The sequence below is a fragment of the Nycticebus coucang genome, chromosome 1 (genome assembly GCF_027406575.1).
Source record: "Nycticebus coucang isolate mNycCou1 chromosome 1, mNycCou1.pri, whole genome shotgun sequence".
Taxonomy (NCBI): domain Eukaryota; kingdom Metazoa; phylum Chordata; class Mammalia; order Primates; family Lorisidae; genus Nycticebus; species Nycticebus coucang.
Window position 1 is genome coordinate 76,577,384 of NC_069780.1, and position 18,205 is coordinate 76,595,588.

General features: G+C 37.1%; 1 protein-coding gene across 3 annotated transcripts in view; it reads right to left on the minus strand.

Moving 5' to 3' along the window:
• LRBA (LPS responsive beige-like anchor protein) overlaps nt 1-18,205 on the minus strand; it is a 791,645-nt gene that overhangs the window by 147,637 nt on the left and 625,803 nt on the right. For all 3 annotated transcript variants that reach the window (XM_053582486.1, XM_053582498.1, XM_053582475.1), the window contains exon 47: nt 13,855-14,007. In XM_053582486.1, coding sequence (XP_053438461.1) covers nt 13,855-14,007 — 153 coding nt within the window. The remainder of the gene's footprint in view (nt 1-13,854; nt 14,008-18,205) is intronic.

The window sequence follows — 18,205 nt, forward strand, 5'->3', positions numbered from 1 at the left end:
AGAATCTACAGAGAATTTAAATTAATCAACAAAAAAGAACAAATAATCTTTGTACCCTGAATTTACCTGAGACAATAAAAAAATAGTTCTAACATCTTAAAAAAAATTAAAAACTTACAACATCCAAGTGTGACAGAGTCAAGAAATGCAAGGGTTTTTTTCTTTTTTTTGAGACAGAACCTCAAGCTGTCGTCCTGGGTAGAGTGCTATGGCATCACAGCTCACAGCAACCTCAAACTCTTGGGCTTAAGTGATTCTCTTGCCTCAGCCTCCCAAGTAGTTGGGAGTATAGGCACCCTCTACAACCCCCTGCTATTTTTTTTTTTGTTGTTGTTGTTGTTTGTTGTTGTCATTGTTGTTTGGCAGGCCTGGGCTGGATTTGTACCCACCAGCTAAAGTGTATGTGGCTGGCGCCATAGCCCCTGAGGTACAGGTGCTGAGCCAAGAAATGCAAGGTTGATTTAACCTTCAACAATCAATTAATGTAGCATCATATTTCATTTTTTCTTCCTTGTTTTAAAAATCTTTCAGTACTTCAAGATCACAAAGAAATTCTCCTGTTTTACCTTCTGAATGTTTACAGTTTAGCCTTTATATTGAAAGCTTTAATATGCTTCCTTTGTGTTTATGATACAGAATAAGGTTCCAATCTGATTTTTTTCCTCCATATACACATATCTACTATAGGCTGAATATCCCCCCATCCCAACCTCCTACGCTGAAGTCTTAACCTCACAGTACTGCAAAAGGGGCCTTATTTGAAAATAGGGTCATTACAGATGTGATTATTTAGAACAGGTCATCCTAGAGAAGGGTGAGTCCTTAATATGATTGATGTCCTTATTAAAAGGAGAAGTTTTGGACCAGACAGACGTGGATAGAGGGAGGTGATGTGAAGAAAAACAAGGAGAAATATACGAGATGAGAGACCTAGAACAGATCTTTCCCTTACAACCCTCAGAAGGAACCAACTCTGCTGAATTTTCATTTCAGACTTGTAGCCTGAAGTCTGTTACAACAGCCCTAGAAAACTAATGAAATAACTATTTATTTCAGAATCCTTAATTGAAAAGTGTTTCTTTTCCCATAGACCTGCAATATCAGCTCTATAATAAAGTTACTTTATATGTCTTAGTCTGTTCTTGAGCCTTCTTTTCATTTCCTAGCCTATTTCTCCTAATTTGTCCTATTCACCATAGTGTACAAGAATTGTTGGCCTGGCACAGTGACCCATGCCTGTGATTCCAGCACTATGGGAGACTAAGGCAGGAGAACTACGTGAGGCCAGTAGTTTGAGACCAGCCTGGACAAGATAGCGAGACCCTGTCTCTAAAAAAAAAAAAAAAAAAAAATTTAAAAAATTAACCAAGTGTGGTGCCATGCACCTGTAGTCCTAGTTTCTTGGGAAGCCGAGGCAGGAGGACCAATTGAGGTGGCAGTGAGGTGTGACTGTACCACTGCATTCCAGCCTGGGTGAGAAAACAAGATCCTGTTTCTAAAATAATTAAAATTAAAATAAAGAAAACAGAATTCTTAATTCTGGAAAAGCAAGTCACTTTGAAACCTATTCGTGTTCTGAGAGAAGATACTGGCCATAATGAACCTTTGATCTTTAGAATCAGCTTTTCATGTTCTACCAAAACAAAATAAACCTACTGATACATAGATTGATTTTTACATTGAATTTATAAATAAATTTGGGGAGAATTAATCAACATGTTACATCTTTTTTCCTACTTATTTAGATGTCCTTTATTAACTAAAAATTTCACAGTAAACTACATTATGAAGACTAAAAGAAAACCAAACAAAAGTAATTTTAGATGTTTTTCAAAGTTCATACATATCTTCCTACAATTCCCAGGAATTTAGATTTGACCAATACAGGGGGTTAAGGAGCACAAAGGGGAGATATCCACAGTTGACAATAATTATTACCAACTGCAGCCACCATGGCTATTTACATTCTTGATCCTATCATTATCAATGTGGAAAATGAAAACCCAACTGGAAAAGAAAAAACATGAAACAAGCACGTTAGTTTCTGGCATGTCAATTCCAAAATATTTTAAAATGTTGCCTGGTCACCTCTCTTAAAAAACAGGTTTCTGGGGCGGCGCCTGTGGCTCAGTGAGCAGGGCGCGGGCCCCATATACCGAGGGTGGCGGGTTCAAACCCAGCCCCGGCCAAACTGCAACAACAAAAAAAAATAGCCGGGCGTTGTGGCAGGCGCCTGTAGTCCCAGCTACTTGGGAGGCTGAGGCAGGAGAATCGCCTAAGCCCAGGAGTTGGAGGTTGCTGTGAGTTGTGTGAGGCCATGGCACTCTACCGAGGGCGATAAAGTGAAACTCTGTCTCCACAAAAAAAAGAAAAAAAACAGGTTTCTGAATGTCATTTCCCCACACTCTTTCCTTGACATGACATTCTTAGTCTCCACTATGCTGCTATCACTATAGAATTGTAACTTTTCCATTTAGAGGAAAAATTTTAAAAGATGGACCTAAATTCACTCTGAGATGTAAGATCTATGAAGGTTTAAGTTGAATAGATTTGAATTTTAGCAATGAATGGATAAAAACAAGGTCGATAAATAAAATCTAAATTTTTTTCTGTCAGGCAGTAATGTAAAAGGAAACATCTCTTTTAATTTGTCCATATAGTCTCTGATGACGACAATGGAAAGCAGACAACACACTAATTTTATTATTCTTTACCTCTCAAGTAAGTGACTATTTATGTCACTATTATGAAATAGTAAGACAAAAGCTACAGAAACTACACAAAAGAAAACATAATTTTAACTGGTAACCACAGGACAATTCATCAATAGAATGCTTCCTTTGCTAGATTCATGCTACCTCTAGGCCTTGAAAATCTATTTTGGCAAGTTATCAAAGAAAAAGTAACCTCCAAAAGAGTACGGAAATTGTTTGTCTTATTCCCCAAGTCTAATGGCACTGAATATATGTAAATGAATAAATTACTGTTATCATAATTGAATAAACTATATCTCCTTGACAAAAACAAAGTGCTCCACTTTGTCAACTTTTAGAAAATTGCGAGGATCCAGAAGTATGAGGCTACACAGAGTCAAAATCAAGCCACTGCACTCCAGCAGGGACAACAGAGCATGACCCTATCTTTTAAAACAGGAAAAGGTCTAGCATTAGTGTTCAGAGCAGGTTTTGTCTTTTATTCAACTTAAAACTTGAAGGTGATAAGTACCAATGTAACACAGGACCAAAACTCTGATGTTATATTCTAAGAGACAGATAGATGATGAACATTCTGAACTCATACATTTTTAAATTATTTAAAGGTATGAAAGCCTGTTTCTCATTTATATCTCTGAAGCAATATTTGGAATCAAAATGCCTTGCCCTGGTCAAGGCAATATTAGATAACACAGACCTACATTAGCAAATGCCTTGATTTTGCCCTGACTTCAACTGTTAAGAACAAAGTAAATACAATTTATTTGCCTGAAAAACTAGTCAAATTTAGGTGAGTTTCTCTTTTAAAATATGTAGGATATTATCTTTTGTATGTAGGACCATTGTTTAGCCAAGTTACCAATACCACATTTAGATCTTCATTATTTATAGAAAGATCTAAGGATGAAAACAGTGAGATAAGACAGTAATTACAGTCCATTAATACAAATTAAAAATGCAGAATTACTAGTTCACTATCAAAATCATGCTCCTAAAAATATCCTAACTCCTTGAATTAAAATTCAGACAACCAAATACTTAAGAAAAACATGCTGAGTATCTTAAAATGAGTATGTCAGTGAATTAATCCTGTGATCCCCTGCTACCAACTGAGTATTGCACAATCTGTTATTATTCACTGTCCAATAGATCATCTGTTCTTGATGTTGGTTTGTTCCAGGAGGAGAGACAGCTGCAACACTATATCCCTGTTCAACCTGAGGACCATCTGACTTTAATTGTAACACACAGCTTGATGTGGCTCTGGCTATGAGAAGCAAAAGTATCGTCTGCAATAATCTGGAAAAGCAGAAACCTGCCAACAGAGGGCTGAAAACGGACTTGTGCTGTCTGGCTGCCTGACGGGCTGCAGGAAATATGATTAATGAGTGAGGTATAATGATATCAGGAACCCGATTAGCACCACAAAAAGGTCACAGATCAAAGTAGTATGCATTTCATGAGCTACAATCATTGCATAAAATCTGTGGATTTGAAGAAGTAAACCAAAAAGAGGACGAGGAGAAAAGCCTTATGCAATGTCATGCTAACCTGTACATAAGATACTGCACTAACAACTTAATCACTTATAGAAAAGTAACATGAAATTATAAAATGAATCAATATAGAATGTACTGTACTATGAGGAAACATGAAATTATAAAATGAATCAATATACAATGTACTGTACTATGAGGAAGCTTTGTTCACTATAGGTATGTGATAAATAAATAGTTTTGAATAAGTGAATGAGTTATTAAATTCTTTCATAAAGGCACATATATAAAATTAAGTATTTTTTTCTAATTATAAACTAAAATCATCAACTCTAAACTACGTTTGCATTTGATTTGCAACGAATTTTTATACACAGTTTGGTTTGGGAATATAAGCTAATTCAGAGCCTAAACTATGAAGACATCATAAAACTCAAGGAGTAAAATCTTTGCAGGGGGAGAGAATTAAGTAAGATTGTATAATAAAAGTACTGTTAATACTGTGAAAATATTAGTTTCTATATAATTTCATAGTAATGTCTAAGTCTGGAGAATAGGTACTCAAAATGCAAATATGATGAAAAACAATTTGGGAGGACAAGATGGTGGACTGAACCCAGCTTTCAACAGAGGCTCCCGTCCAGAAGGAGAGTTAAGGGACAGGAATTTAGTAAGTATCCTGGTGGACTTGAGCCTCACCAAGAGAGAAGGTTGAAGAACGCACATCAACACCCCTGAGGCAAGCTGTGATCACAAGGATGCAAACAAAAGGTACAAAATCCACCACCAAGCGGACGGGAGTCCCCCTCCCTCATGAGACCTGCTCAAGAGCCCCACAATTAAACAAGCGGGCGGAAATTAAAGGCCCTCCCACTACACTCCGTGGGAGAGACCTTCTAAAAACTGGACCTACCTCCCCTACTGGGGTGCCGTGGCGTTCTCCTGCCGGGCATAAAACTGAATAAAACTTTAAAAATCCTTTGCCGGCAACGCTGAATCCCCAACACTCCCCTCCCGCCCACTGAGGTCTGGAGGCCAGTCCCCCAGGAGTTCGGATCCTTGAGTGATTTCTCAAGGGGAGTGGACAGTCCCCGAGTTGCGACTGGTCAGCATTGACTCTGAGGCACGTGAGTGAGGAGAGGGCACCAGGCTGAGGGGGAGTCACGCCTCAGCGGCACTTCCCTGTGGTGCGGTGCATCAATACAGCCAGACATAAAACTGAATGAAACTCTAGCTTCCCCCCCACTCTCACTCGGGGTCTGGGGACCTGTCCCCCAGGAGTTCGGATCCTTGGGTGATTTCTCGAGGGGAGCGCACAGTGCCTGAGCCGCGACTGGTCAGCGCTGACTCTGAGACATGCGGGCGAGGAGAAAGCACTCTACTGAGGGGGAGTCACGACTCGGCAGCACTTCCCTGAGGATTAGGTGCAGCAGCCCTCCCCGGGCAACATTACGGGGCCGGGCACAAAACTGAATAAAACTCTAGCTTCCCCGCTGAGAGCTGAGAGCCCCTACTCTCACTCGGGGTCTGGAGGCCTATCCCCCAGGAGTTCAGATCCTTGGGTGATTTCTCGAGGGGAGTGCACAGTGCCCGAGCTGTGTCAGGTCAGTGCTGACTCTGAGACACGTGAGCAAGGAGAGGGCACTCTGCCGAGGGGAAATCGAGCCTTGGCGGCACTTCCCTGTGGTGCAGTGCAACAGCCCTCCCCGGGGGGGCGTAAAACTGAATGAAACTCTAGCTTCCCCCCGACTCCCAATCGGGGTCTGGGGGCCTATCTCCCAAGAGTTCGGATTCTTGGGGGATCTCTTGAGGGGTGTGGACCCAGCATAAGCTGCGGCCGCTCAGTGATGACTCTGGGGCGCGAGACAGAGGAGAAAAGGGTTGGCTGAGTGCCCACACCAGAGCAGCAGTTCCCTGGAGGTAGATCAACAGCCGTTTTTTTCTTTAACGGAAGAACGCTCACTTCTGGATATTCTGAGGCCACACCTCCTGTCTCCCTGGGCAACCAGAGGAGGCCACAGGTGAGCGGGGGAATTCCTGACACTGCTCACAAACCCGGGAAGCTTCCAGGGCGGGGCCGACCCAGAGAGGTGAAACCTCCAGCAGCAAAGACGTTTGAACTCAGAACAGCCCGTCTTCTGTAGGCGATTTCGGCAGGAAGAGAGACAGAACCCCGCAAAGTTGTCTGTTCCGTTCTGTTCTGTTAGCAGCATCCATCAGGAACTGGGCTAAGCCTGAGTGAACACCTCCTTCACATCACCTGCATCAAGCATTCCAAGATGTCAGGCCCCATCTCCTCCTGCTAGATAGTGGCAGTCTGCGGGGGCCTGGCAGACTTCCTTGCGATTCAGGCAGGTGCAAACCCCTGGAGTGTCTGTTCACTACAGGCAACTGGGTTAGCCATCTGCAGAGATACCAGTGACTGGGTCCGATGGAGGGGCAAAGTGGGGAAGGAGACGTCAACCTTCCCAGACTGCTCTGTTTGCTGGGTGGCTCCTCCTGACTCCACGTGGCACTGGGGTGAGCCATGTCAGAGAAGTCACCAGGCCCCTATGATCCAGTTCCCAGAGACCTCTTGAACTCTCCCACCCGAGACAGGTGCCGATTGAGACAGTTGATTTGGACCTTTTGAACTGGGCTAATAGAGTGAGGCCTTTTCAGGCAGTGCCCTGGGTGTGCGGTTGTAGGAAGGTTTGATTCTCCTTTTCCAACTGGGGCCAGAGGTGGGCGGGCGGGGTGACTTAATTGCTGATTTTTCCATACAGCCGAGACTTCAAGCCAGAGTAGAAGTTGCAATAGGATCGAACAGAAACCAGCTGAAAACAAGACAGAACCACTTTGCTCCACCACACCAGACAGGGCCCCAGTTTCTCAGGCCACAACACTGTACGGCCCCTCGATAAAGCCCCAGGGGAAAAACCAAAGGGAGTAAAATAACCATGGGGCGGAATCAGCGGAAAAACTCTGGTAACATGAATAACCAGAATAGATCAACCCCCCCAAGAAAAGATACGGCAGATGTGATTGAAGATCCCATTCATAAACAACTGGCTGAGATGTCAGAAGTCGAATTCAGAATTTGGTTTGCAGACAAGATTAATAAAATGGAATTAGGAATTTGAGGAGAAATTCAAAAGTTGTCTCAAGAATTTAACAAATTTAAAGACAAAACCACCAAAGACTTAGACACACTGAAGCAAGAATTTACAGCCCTCAAAGATATGAAAAATACAGTAGAATCCCTCAGCAACAGAATGGAGCAAGCAGAAGAAAGGATTTCTGACACTGAAGATAAAGTCTTCAAACGCTCCCAATCTCTCAAAGAGGAAGAGAAATGGAGAGCAAAAACGGATCACTCACTCAGAGAGCTCTCAAATAATTCGAAAAAAAGCAATATAAGAATTATAGGGATTTCTGAGAACAATGAAGTGGCCTCCAAGGGCACAGAGGCCCTTCTGCATGAAATTATGAAAGAAAATTTTCCAGACATGCCTAGAGAATCTGAAATTCAGATAGCAGACAGCTTCAGAACCCCAGCACGATTCAACCCAAATAAGTCATCCCCCAGACATATCATAATTAGTTTCACTAAAGTTAACATGAAAGAGAAGATTCTCAAAGCAGTCTGGCGAAAGAAAACTATTACGTACAAAGGTAAGAATATTAGAATAACTGCAGATCTCTCTGCTGAAACTTTTCAAGCCAGAAGAGGGTGGTCATCAACTTTTAATCTCCTAAAGCAAAATAACTTTCAACCCAGGATCTTGTATCCAGCTAAACTGAGTTTCATCTATGATGGAGAAATTAAATACTTCAATGACATTCATATGTTGAAAAAATTTGCCATAAGTAAACCAGCTCTTCAGGGTATTCTCAGACCTATCCTCCACAATGACCAACCCAATCCTATACCACAAAAGTAAACTCACTCAGAAACTTTGGATCAAACTCCAACTTCCACACTGGCAAAAGGATTAAAAATGTCCACTGGACCTTTGAAAAACTCGATACCCAAAATTTCACCAGACTTATCAATACTCTCCATCAATGTGAATGGCTTAAACTGTCCTCTAAAGAGGCATAGGTTAGCTGACTGGATACAAAAACTCAAGCCAGATATTTGTTGCATACAAGAGTCACATCTCAACTTAAAAGACAAATACAGACTCAGGGTGAAAGGATGGTAATCCATACTTCAGGCAAATGGTAATCAGAAAAAAGCAGGTGTTGCAATTTTATTTGCAGATATAGTAGGCTTTAAACCATCAAAAGTAAGGAAGGACAAGAATGGTCACTTCATATATGTTAAGGGTAATACTCAATATGATGAGATCTCAATTATTAATATCTATGCACCCAACCAGAATGCACCTCAATTTATAAGAGAAACTCTAACAGACATGAGTAACTTGATTTTCTCCAGCTCCATAATCGTCGGAGATTTCAACACTCCTTTGGCAGTGTTGGATCGATCCTCCAGCAAGAAGCTGAGCAACGAAATCTTAGATTTAAACCTAACCATCCAATATTTAGATTTAGCAGACATCTACAGAACATTTCATCCCAACAAAACTGAATACACATACTTCTCACCAGCCCACGGAACTTACTCCAAAATTGACCACATTTTAGGTCACAAGTCTAACCTCAGTAAATTTAAAGGAATAGAAATTATTCCATGCATCTTCTCGGACCATCATGGAATAAAACTTGAATTGAGTAACAACAGGAATCTGCATACTCATACAAAAACATGGAAGTTAAATAACCTTATGCTGAATGATAGCTGGGTCAGAGATGAGATTAAGAAAGAAATCGCCAATTTTTTGGAACAAAACGACAATGAAGACACAAACTATCAGAACCTCTGGGACACTGCAAAGGCAGTTCTAAGAGGGAAATTTATAGCACTGCAAGCCTTCCTCAAGAGAACGGAAAGAGAGGAAGTTAACAACTTAATGGGAAATCTCAAGCAACTGGAAAAGGAAGAACATTCCAACCCCAAACCCAGTAGAAGAAAAGAAATAACCAAAATTAGAGCAGAATTAAATGAAATTGAAAACATAAGAATAATACAACAGATCAATAAATAAAAAAGTTGGTTTTTTGAAAAGGTCAATAAAATAGATAAACCTCTGGCCAACCTAATCAGGAAAAAAAGGAGTAAAATCTCTAATCTCATCAATCAGAAATAACAAAGACGAAATAACAACAGACTCATCAGAAATCCAAAAAATCCTTAATGAATATTACAAGAAACTTTATTCTCAGAATATGAAAATCTGAAGGAAATTGACCAATACTTGGAAGCACGCCACCTTCCAAGACTTAACCAGAATCAAGTGGAAATGTTGAACAGACCCATATCAAGTTCAGAAATAGCATCAACTACACAAAACCTCCCTAAAAAGAAAAGCCCGGGACCAGATGGTTTCACGTCGGAATTCTACCAAACTTTTAAAGAGGAATTAGTACCTATATTACTCAACCTGTTCCAAAATGTAGAAAAAGAAGGAAGACTACCCAACACGTTCTATGAAGCAAACATCACCCTGATCCCCAAACCAGGAAAAGACCCAACAAGAAAAGAAAATTACAGACCAATATCACTAATGAATATAGATGCAAAAATATTCAACAAGATCCTAACAAACAGAATCCAGCAACACATCAAACAAATTATACATCATGACCAAGTTAGTTTTATCCCAGGGTGTCAAGGCTGGTTCAATATAGGTAAATCTATAAATGTAATTCAGCACATAAACAAATTAAAAAACAAAGACCATATGATTCTCTCAATTGATGCAGAAAAAGCTTTTGATAATATCCAGCATCCCTTCAGTATCAGAACACTCAAGAAAATTGGTCTAGAAGGGACTTTTCTTAAACTCATAGAGGCCATCTACAGCAAACCCACAGCCAATATCATATTGAATGGAGTTAAATTGGAATCATTTCCACTCAGATCAGGAACCAGACAAGGCTGCCCATTGTCTCCATTGCTTTTCAACATTGTAATGGAAGTTTTAGCCACCGCAATTAGGGAAGAAAAGGCGATCAAGGGTATCCATATAGGGTCAGAAGAGATCAAACTTTCGCTCTTCGCAGATGATATGATTGTGTATCTGGAAAACACTAGGGACTCTACTACAAAACTCCTAGAAGTGATCAAGGAATACAGCAGCGTCACAGGTTACAAAATCAACATCCATAAATCGGTAGCCTTTATATACACCAACAACAGTCAAGTTGAAAAAGCAGTTAAGGACTCTATCCCATTCACAGTAGTGCCAAAGAAGATGAAATATTTGGGAATTTATCTAACAAAAGATGTGAAAGATCTCTATAAAGAGAACTATGAAACTCTAAGAAAAGAAATAGCTGAAAATGTTAAGAAATGGAAAAACATACCATGCTCATGGCTAGGAAGAATCAACATTATCAAAATGTCCATACTACCCAAAGCAATATATAATTTCAACGCACTCCCTATTAAAGCTCCACTGTCATATTTTAAAGATCTTGAAAACACATTACTTCGTTTTATATGGAATCAGATAAAACCTCGAATAGCCAAGACATTACTCAGAAATAAAAACAAAACAGGAGGAATCACACTACCAGACCTCAGACTTTACTACAAATCGATCGTGATCAAAACAGCATGGTATTGGCACAAAAACAGAGAAGTAGATATCTGGAACAGAATAGAGAACCAAGAGATGAATCCAGCTACTTACCGCTATTTGATTTTTGACAAGCCAATTAAAAACATTCAGTGGGGAAAAGATTCCCTATTTAACAAATGGTGCTGGGTGAACTGGCTGGCAACCTGCAGAAGACTGAAATTGGACCCAAACCTTTCACCATTAACTAAGATAGACTCTCATTGGATTAAAGATTTAAACTTAAAACATGAAACTATAAAAATACTAGAGGAGAATGCAGGGAAAACCCTTGAAGAAATTGGTCTGGGTGAGTATTTCATGAGGAGAACCCCCTGGGCAATTGAAGCAGCTTCAAAAATACACTACTGGGACTTGATCAAACTAAAAAGCTTCTGCACAGCTAAGAACACAGTAAGCAAAGCAAGCAGACAGCCCTCAGAATGGGAGAAGATATTTGCAGGGTATATCTCTGACAAAGTTTTAATAATCAGAATCCACAGAGAACTCAAACGCATCAGCAAGAAAAAAACAAGGGATCCCATCGCAGGCTGGGTAAGGGATTTGAAGAGAAACTTCTCTGAAGAAGTCGGGCGCACGGCCTTCAGACATATGAAAAAATGCTCATCATCTTTAATCATCAGAGAAATGCAAATCAAAACTACCTTGAGATATCATCTAACTCCAATGAGACTAGCCTATATCACAAAATCTCAAGACCAGAGATGTTGGTGTGGATGCGGAGAAAAGGGAACACTTCTGCACTGCTGGTGGGAATGCAAATTAATACATTCCTTTTGGAAAGATATATGGAGAACACTCAGAGATCTAAAAATAGATCTGCCATTCAATCCTGTAATTCCTCTGCTGGGCATATACCCAGAAGACCAAAAATCACAACATAACAAAGATATTTGTACCAGAATGTTTATTGCAGCCCAATTCATAATAGCTAAGTCATGGAAAAAGCCCAAGTGCCCATCGATCCACGAATGGATTAATAAATTGTGGTACATGTATACCATGGAATACTATGCAGCCTTAAAGAAAGATGGAGACTTTACCTCTTTCATGTTTCCATGGATGGAGCTGGAACATATTCTTCTTAGTAAAGTATCTCAAGAATGGAAGAAAAAGTACCCAATGTACTCAGCCCTACTATGAAACTAATTTGGGGCTCTCACATGAAAGCTATAACCCAGTTACAACTTAACAATAGGGGGAAGTGGGAAAGGGGGCGTTGGGTAGAGGGAGGGGGATCGGTGGGATCACACCTGTGGTGCATCTTACAGGGGTATTTGCGAAACTTGGTAGATGTAGAATGTAAAGGTTTTTGGCACAGTAACTGAGATAACGCCGGAAAGGCTATGTTAACCACTGTGATAAAAATGTGTCAAATGGTCTATGAAGCAAGTGTATGATGCCCCATGATCATATCAATGTATACAGTTATGATTTAATAAAACAAAAAAAAACAATTTGGTAAACTGCAATCGTCTTTTCCTTGGTGCCCTTATAAACCCATCCAAAATAATTATTGTTTTTCTGAGGTGAAGGCAGTACGGATCAAGATGGGAAGCACTGTAAGGAGAACAGTTTATCTCAATTTATACAATTAAATTTTTTAACTGTCAAAATATTGGTAAAAACTTTAAATAACTTATTCAAATGTTTCTACCTCTTAGACCTCCTTTAATGTAAAGTAAATAGACCCATAAACCTTTGTATTATTAAAAATTACTAAATTATGGTAATGATTAATAAAGAACTGATTCCCTTAAGACTTAAAATTTTAAGTCATATTGAGAAAAAGTGTGTCAATAATGATCAGAACATGATTTTATTTTTTAAAAACATATACTTCAGGAATGGGGATGACACTTTATACTTTTATCATTATATAAATATTACTTTATATCTGAAAATTACTTGAAACAATTTTTAAATGGTGATTTAAAAGGTAACCTTTTAAAAAAAAGGTACCATTAATAAATGAAAAAACAAGGCACAGACTACTTGAAAAAAATCTGTGAAACATGTTGGATAAAAAACTTTCATGGTGAATATATAAAGATCATTTATAATTCAATAAGAAAAAAACAAAGATCCCAATTTAAAAACGGGCAAAAGATTTGAATAGATAGTTCACCACAGAACATATACATGTAAGAAAAGAGGGGTAACATTATTCATCATTAAAATTAAAATAATAATGATATACATACTAGAATAGTTAAACAAGACTGACATTACAAGTCTTGGCAAGGTTATGGAAAAACTGGAACTTTATACATTGTCAATGATAATATAAAACATTATAGTAAACATATTCTTATTTTCATTTCATTTTTAACACAGAGTATAATAACAATGCTACTTTTAAATACTAAGAATAAAGCTCCCTTATTCTAAACTTTCATGAAACTTAAAAAGGCAAAAAGGATACTTTCTTACAAAATACAGAATCCGTATAACAGATGACATTAAAAAGTCCACTAAGTAGAATACTAAGGAGTTGTTTGTTACTGTGCTTTTAAGTTTTCGTTATTCTAAATATTATGTCAAGATTTCCTGAAAAAGATAGATACAAGATCTAATTTGAAAATCTTATGTCTTTTACCAAAATGTATGATGGTCTCCTGAAACACAAAAATATGTCCCCTTCTTGGTAGGAGAACCCCATGTTTGAAAAAGCTTACAATTCTAGTTTCACTTATAATGTAATTTTGAATTATCATGTATACATATACTTGACCTAAATTTTATAAAAAAAAATAATAAAGGAAAATATTATACCTTTCAATTCAATAAAATTTTGTAAAGTATATATGTTGATTCTTGAACTATTGCTTTCATTTATCCCTATCAACTACAGCTTTGTCCAGAAGAGTTAAGAGTTAATGATTACACACCAACAAATGAAAGATGCTTTGAGAAAAGGCCCATGACAGACAGAGTAGATGATTACTATCTTACCAATCTGTTTGTGCGAACAAATTCTTCAGAGGTTTTGGCCCAAGGAGGAAGTTCAACATCAGATACAACTGTCCCATCATCCATCACTCCAAGATTATAATTATTAAAGTTGACAAACATCTCAGGGAGATAATAAAATTCAGGGATCAACTCCTAAATAAAAATAAAACAAAATGTTATATTATCTACTGTAGGATACTGACTAGATATTCAAAAGGACCTGATCATTTTCTTTGTGCAGAAGATCAAAATAAATATAGAGAAATTATTTTCTCTTTGCATTCATAGCCCTATCACAAAGTTTTTACTAAGGTAGACAGAGTCTATTCAATCAAGGTTAAATAACATCTTATTGATATAAACACATCTGATAGGCCTTCCTTCATAATACATCTCAACCTCAAAACTCTTAAATACCAACATTTGGGTAATAATTGAGGTTTGAAAAGATATTAAAAGAGATTACCGTGCTATAACAATAATGACAGCCTAAACTAGATTTTTTAAAATGAGGTATATGAAATTTTTGCCAGAAAAAAACAAAATCTTTATAATATAAACATTCAAATACCATTGTCTTGGTGCCTTCATCAACCAAGAAGATTATTCATTACATTTTAGCCACGGTTTATATTTTCCTTACATTTCAAAGCATTCAAGTTTAGTTTTAAGATAGTAAGTCTGAATTAATGACAATTAAGTTTATGGGGGGGAAGCAGAAAGAGGGACGGAGGGAGGGGGGTGGGATCTTGGTGTGTGTCACATTTTATGGGGGCAAGACATGATTGCAAGAGGGACTTTACCTAACAATTGCAATCAGTGTAACCTGGCTTATTGTACCCTCAATGAATCCCCAACAATAAAAAAAAAAAAAAAAGATACTAAGTCTGATAAAAGATCAAACTTTATAATCAACACAGAAAAGGACCTACATAAGAAACCAAGTAATAAATATATGATATTAACAACAATGCCTTAAAAACACTTTATTAGGACATTTAATAAGCAGAAAAATGCAGCCATTTAGTGTTTTGTGTGCAGTAAGCCCCATATATAACTATTTCAGAGGCCTTATAGATCAGACTTGAAATCCAGTCTTGACATGGGTCAGTGGCTCAGTGGTCTTTCAGATACCCCCTCAGGGCCAGCTATGGCAGGCCTAGCTTTCCAAACAGTTGAGTAAAATAGAGAGGTCATCAGATTTTGGACAAGGTCAGTATGAACTTGCCAGAGCAGAGAAAAAGGATCCAGCAGGAATTAAGCTATTATCACCTCCATCACCCATGTGAAATGTTGCCAGACTTTGAATTGCACATCCTTTGTTTACAATCACAATAATTAACTAAGCAGGGTAGAAATGAGCTTGTCCTTCACATGGCTGACAACCACCTGATCATTAGACCTAAAAAATACTTAAACTGAACAATTAAAAAAAAAGACCTTGTTAAAAGTTTAGCTATAAATGAAGTTAGACAGTGATCACACAAAAATTTTAAGGTTCTCATCTTTGAAACAATGCATATAAGTCTAATTGACAAAAGGGAGAAAGACAGATGTGTGTTATTTTATGCAGCCAAAGTCATATCCAATTTGTTTGAGCTAACATTTATTGCATAGTATGAGTCAGGTACTAAAATAAACTCTTAAATCTTATTACATTTAATCTTCACAACAACTTTATGAGGTAAGTTATCAATCATCTCCATTTTAAAAATGAACCAAGGATCAAAAAAGTTAAGTAACCTGCATCTGATATGTTATAAATCTGGAACTTGGACCAAGATTTGTCTAAATCCAAAGCCTGAGTCCTTAGTCACCAAATAAGCTTGGATTCTACTGATATAGCATACATGGAGCTAAACATTTTAAATATAAGTTTTTAATATATACTCCAAGTAATTTATTTAAAAAACCCAAATATTAAATTATTCTTATGTGATAAGAAAACAATTGCTATAATGAAAATATATACATTATATAGCATATGTAAAGCTCTTATAATAACTATCATACATAATAAAATTAATCCAAAAGATTCAAAATGCTGTAATTATTATTCACTGCTAAGTCACTTTATAACTTTTAATTATTAATTGTTAAGGTGTGCATTCAATTATTTTCTAACTTTGAGACATTTTACCAAAACGTACTATTTTCTTTCCATAACACTTGAGCTACTGAAGAGGAATGTTACTATACCCAGGTCTTTATCAATAATAATAGTAAGGAACATCCCTTCCTTGTTTATTTACAATCAAAAGCAACATTTTGTTGAATTAAATACTAAATTTAATTAATATTTATATTTAATTAATATTAAATTCTTTTCATTTCAATAAAAAGAAATGCTGCCTTCCTCCATCCTCACTGATATACCCTGTCATGATTAGAGGATGTTGCCCTTCTTTTGCCTGTTATACCTGCTGTGCTCTTATGTAATAATTCTAGATACAAAGCAACAACTAAAGTGGCTGAATTTTAGGTTGTAGGTTTCTCCTGAGTTTTAAATTTAGGAGATCAAATGACATTTGTAAATCAGAACTAAATATTATATAGTAAAAATATATGAAAGTACTCTTTATCAAGACCAATTCCAAAAAGCAGAATGTAACAAACGACATCTCATAGCAATTGTCATAAAAATGAAGTTGTCAATCCTTCTAATGTACAGCACCAAAATACTATGATTTTGTATATCATCTCCATCATCTATTATTTTATTTAAGTTATTCAACAAATTAGCAAAAAAATTATTTGCTCAGAATAGAAATGCTCTCCAAATGTTCTTTTACAAGTTCTAAACTCAATTAACAGAGAAATATATTTTGTTCCTGGTCTCATTTATTTAAACATATAAACTTAATATGAACTTAAATTACTTTAGTATCAATACCTTATCCTAAATATAAATTCACTTACTGTAGCTAGAAGTTAAATGGAGCAAAAATATAAATTACAAAAGAAATTTTTAATAAATGATATGAAGAAAGCAATTTCAAGCTTTTAAGTCTTACTGGACCATGTTAAATTTTCAGCTATATTATATCCATCATGCTGGGAAAGAGGTAATAAACACCAATTTCCATTTAAGTACTACAGATTTTATTTGTGACTTCTTAAAGATACATTTTATATAGATGTTATACAATGGACATTATAAAAATATTCCAAAATCAAAAATTTATAAACTTTAGTAATTAAAAATTGAGCTTAATATTGCACTTGAAATTTATCCACATAGGAAATTATATTTTACTCTCTATTTTTTAAACATTCACTCTTTTCCAATTTAAAGATAGCAGTCAGGCAATTCCTTCCTCAAGAACATGTATAAGGGCCAGAGCAGAGCCTTCTGGAAAGCACGCTTCTTTTCTGTCTTTTGTGAAAGTCTAAAGCAAATATAGATTATGTAAAGTGTCCAAGTAGAGGAATTATCGAAAGTCAGTATTTCTAAAGAGACAGAAGCCAAAAAGGCATAAAATTTTCCCAAGATGAGAGAGACAAGTTTTTTTTTTTTTTTTTATTGTTGGGGATTTATTGAGGGTACAATAAACCAGGTAACACTGATTGCATTTGTTAGGTAAAGTCCCTCTTGCAATCGTGTCTTGCCCCCAAAAGGTGTGAGAGACAAGTTTTTTTTTAATCTATAATCAGCTTTTTCCACTCTGCAGAGAAAAAGAAGGGACAAAGAGGTTAAGTTGAAGCCCAGGGGATGGAGAGTAGGGGGCAGGGTCACTATATGCCTCTCTCTCAGTCTCTCCCTAAAAATTAATGAATAAATACATACATGAATGTGTATATATATATTTTTTAATTTTTATTTTTTTTTAAGAGAGAGGCTAATGTAGTTTGGTAAATGGAGTGAATACAGACTAGATTTCAGCTCCTATTCTTTTCCTCAGTCAACTAACTGTCCTTTTGTAGAGAATAATCGGCCTACTGTACACTGTACATGATGGTCTCATGCATGGTACACCAAGGGAAGCTAGTCCCTTGGCACCAGGCCTTTTGGCATCAGCAAATATTTCCTAACACAAACTTGGTATAGTCAACAGAGCTGCCTGCTTCAAAAGACCATGTGACTCTTTATATGACTAATGAACAAGATGGACTAAAGATATGAAGACCAATTTTCTAGGTGGCACATAACACTAGATTGTCATTCAATCCTTTAGAAAAGAACCCCCCTGCCCGATCTGTCTAGTAACTATTAATGAATTCTCATTAGCCCAATATAAGTAAAGGGCTAAATTCAAATTGGGACATTTCTTATACATTGAATTGGTATCTTTTGTGATTTTTCTATCTATTTCAGTAATGACAAAAATTACTAATAAGTTAATGATAATAT